At 47.5% G+C, this 3,638-nt stretch overlaps 1 protein-coding gene across 1 annotated transcript; it reads right to left on the reverse strand.

The window, feature by feature from the left end:
* Nucleotides 1-783: 783 nt before the first annotated feature.
* Nucleotides 784-2,377, reverse strand: LOC126547664 (uncharacterized). The gene has a single exon (XM_050195604.2). The coding sequence runs from the start codon at nt 2,086-2,088 to the stop codon at nt 1,453-1,455; it is 636 nt and encodes a 211-aa protein (XP_050051561.1). The 5' UTR covers nt 2,089-2,377; the 3' UTR covers nt 784-1,452.
* Nucleotides 2,378-3,638: the final 1,261 nt, after the last annotated feature.

The raw sequence follows: 3,638 nt of genomic DNA on the forward strand, positions 1-3,638 counted from the left end.
TGGTAGGCAACGCAGGAGTCAGGTGAAGAATGAAAGGAAGCGATATTATGGCTATGTTTTTGCGATGCAACCGCTGCGCCGATCCCTTTGCGCCAGCTTTACCCTTTCCACCACAAAGCGTTCTTATTCAAGCAACTTCAGAGGAGTTTCTCTACAGTACGCCATTAGTGCGATTGAGGTGGAAGCTCTCAACTATTTTCAGAAACACGCGAGTTAAGACGCCGCGCTGCGTGCCTTGACGACTGCTGCTTGGGATTCCCCTGTTTTCCTTTGTTGCATCCTGGAGGCTGCCTATAGTGGGCTGCCTATACGTGAATTATATTCGCCCTTAAGTGCTGGCTACGTGCCTGTTAGCTGCAAAAAGAATTAAGAGGGCATTGTGACATTAAGTGCACAACTACCAGCTTCATATATTGTTAATGCAACCGCCATACGAACAAATACCTATAAAAACGAAATTTTTGGTTTTATGTGCCAGAAATACGATATAATTATGAGCTACGCTATTTGGGTACTCTGGCTCAATTTCTAGCCCCTGGGGTTCTTTACCGTGCACCTAAATAAAAGTAGACGAGCGTCTCTACGTTTCGCTGCCATCCAAAGACGGCCGCCGCGGCCGAGGTCGAACCCCTCAGCAGTAAGACACCACAGCCACTGGACTACCGCGGTGGATAAATAAATATCTCTATATGTTGGCATGAGTCCTAGCGACAATGCGTTAGTTGATATATGAAGTAGCCGTTAAAGCACAGCATAATATGCTTTAAGCAAAGAAGGCGTAGCTTCAGGAGAGCAAATATTCATTTATGTCTGTTAGGCGTACTGAACCAAAATTAGGTTTAATATATACACACGTCAGATCACATGTCAAATTACATGTCACTGACATGTAATTTCATCATAACGCGTGCAACGTACTGGTATTCACCGAATCATGCACATGCCTACTGTCCACAGAAGCACTTATTTGGCACAACGTCACATCCTAGAACACAACAATGACACGATTTACAGGCCAGATTATCAAGAAGAAAGTTATCATGCCCACCCATACTTTTCCTCTAATACAATGTGTACATGCACGGAAGCAGAAAAATTGCTACAGCAGATAATTGTTCGTTTGGAGCACAGCCTATATATGTATCTATATATGGTTGACGTACACTCAGATTGCACAATGCTGTCAACTTAGTTATATACCCGAGCATCTGCAGTCGCACGAGATTTGTACAGCACGGGTCCAGTCTACTGTTTTTCGACAAACAACCCTTCACGTCATTCTTCTTGAGATGTTCGGATGCGTCCCACGCACCACAGGTCTGCTCGTTGGCTAAACTGTCAACACCACCTTATTCACTGTCGATAGATGTCTTTAGCTGATCATCCACCAAAAACACCGGGTAGCCAGGCAGGGTGCAGTAACGCGCCGGTACAACTAACGATAAGAACAATTTACCTGTCCACAATTGAACTTTTCGAGCCATCTGTCTCGACGTCTGTTAAATCTGAAGCGTTCCACGTGTTCGCCAACGATGAACTGTCATCCTCCTCAGCGGCAATTTCTTTTTGTGGAAAGCGTGATGGTAACACCGATATAATCAGGCGGCCATCTACCGTGAACTTCGTGCAGATCGCATCCGGAGAGACGCCCTCAGGAAGTGTGAACTTGCGCTCCAGCTTCTTCCAGCACTTGATGGCCTTGTTTTCGACGACGGACGTCGTCTCACTCTCACTAGCCGTCACCGAAACAACGCCTTCGCGCACCCTCACAGTCACGGATTCGGGCCTGTAACCCGCTAAGTCCAGTTGCTTGTTCTCGTAGTTGCCTGACGGATCACCATCAACTTTCCGAAAAGCCTCAAAGTTTGGTTCCAAAAAGACGCCGATGTCGTCTGCGCAGTCCGGGTGGTCGCGGGCGAAATCCAGCCACTCGGCGTCCAAGTCCGCGCAGTCATCTCCATCGGCGACTTGGTAACTCTGAAAGCGCGTGTGCACTTTATCAACGCGCACCTCGAGCCCGCTCGGCGTGGACCATTCACTGTCGAAGTTGATAGGCACCACTAGTTGGGATTTGGCGGCAGGCTCCATTGGAATCGTCGTTAGTCTGACATGCACACTATCAAGCACACAACCACAACTACGCACGCGCGCACCTGAACTGCCTGAACAGCCCGCTATTCCTAAGCAGCGTACACCGGAAGTTTTGATAGTAACGAGATGATAGTACACTCGATGCCACCAGGGCTTTGGAAGTGTTCACGTATAACGATGACGCTAGACACATCAGTCGAGCGCGCGTCAGAAGGAACTTTTCATGCGGGCCTCCGCGACTACAGAAATTATAGCGCAAGACTTCGCCGCTGGATTCCTGTGCGGCCTGCGGACGCGAACCACTCGCTCGGTGGAATGAGCTTGACGCGTCGCGCGGCCCGTTATTTATAAACCTTTCCCTGGTGGCCCAGTCGGCGCGCCACCGCAGGGGCCGCAGGTCGCGCGTCAAGCGGCCCGGCTGCTGCAGGCATTGCTGGCGCGCATCACCTGTGGCCCGCTATCCGTCTTCGACGAAACACCGCAAGTCGTCATGTCGCCGTCATAACGGAGAAGTTAGCTAGGGAGTTCGCAACAGTCTGCTTATGCGGAGATCTGGAGTCTGCTTTCGAGGCCCAATTTGCATGTGCTTAAGATAGCGGCATTTTTACGGTTAGTGATTTTTAGAGGGCGTCGTGCATATTTGGCTATAATAGCAGTTCACTTAGAGGGCTAGGAAAGTGCGCACTTCACCGGCACGCATTTAAGCTGAGCATTGTAAAGAGAAATTTGTGATGTAGTCGATTAAATACTTCTCAATGAAGTACAACTTTAAATAAATTTAAAATTTATCGTCATCTATCAATGATAGATAAGCCGAGAAATAAGAGGATGAGTGATTAACCTGTTATTTTTGCGATTTAAAGCAAACAATATGTCTCAAGAGTTACTTCTTTATTTATTTTTGAAATTCCGATTGGCAGTTTCTTAGAAGCTTTTCATTTAGGGGTTAGCTTTACTAACCACCGACTGACCAGTGCCATATATAGGAACACATAGTGGACTACAAAAACATAGCGTTTATAGTCTATCTGTTGGGGCCTCCGAAGTGAACGCTCAAATACTCCCACGGCGCATGTGTAGGGCGCAACGTCTTGCAGAAGACCAAGCGCGAACGTTGCGCAACAGAACAGTTGTTAGCACGTCTCGCTTCGAAGTTTTCACTGCCGCAAATACATAAGATCGAATCCTAATAGCGGTGGCAAAGTTTTATTGCAAGTGCTTGCGCGTTTATTTCTACCATCCGCGAGTTTTGCCGGGGTTCGTATTTAACCCTAATGCGTTTAAATAATTCGCGCAGTCATTGAATATCATGCACACTTTCTATAACGGGTCTGGGTCCTTTAGAAAGATGACTATATGTATGCACGTTATGCTGAAATTAATTGTTTGGCTTCCTACAGCAGAGATTCGCTCACTGTCACTACTTTGTGGGTCAAAATGGCATGCGGCATAAGTCAATTTTCTGGCGCTTTCATCGCGAGCAATGCGGTGATGGCACTACTGCCACGATACTGTGTTTTACAGCGATAGCTGTTTTGGGCTCACTT

Source organism: Dermacentor andersoni, chromosome 1 (assembly GCF_023375885.2).
Source record: "Dermacentor andersoni chromosome 1, qqDerAnde1_hic_scaffold, whole genome shotgun sequence".
Lineage (NCBI taxonomy): Eukaryota > Metazoa > Arthropoda > Arachnida > Ixodida > Ixodidae > Dermacentor > Dermacentor andersoni.

Bases quoted from the DNA above. Each gene is read 5' to 3' on its own strand.
- LOC126547664 (XM_050195604.2), bottom strand. From the start codon at position 2,088: ATGGAGCCTGCCGCCAAATCCCAACTAGTGGTGCCTATCAACTTCGAC.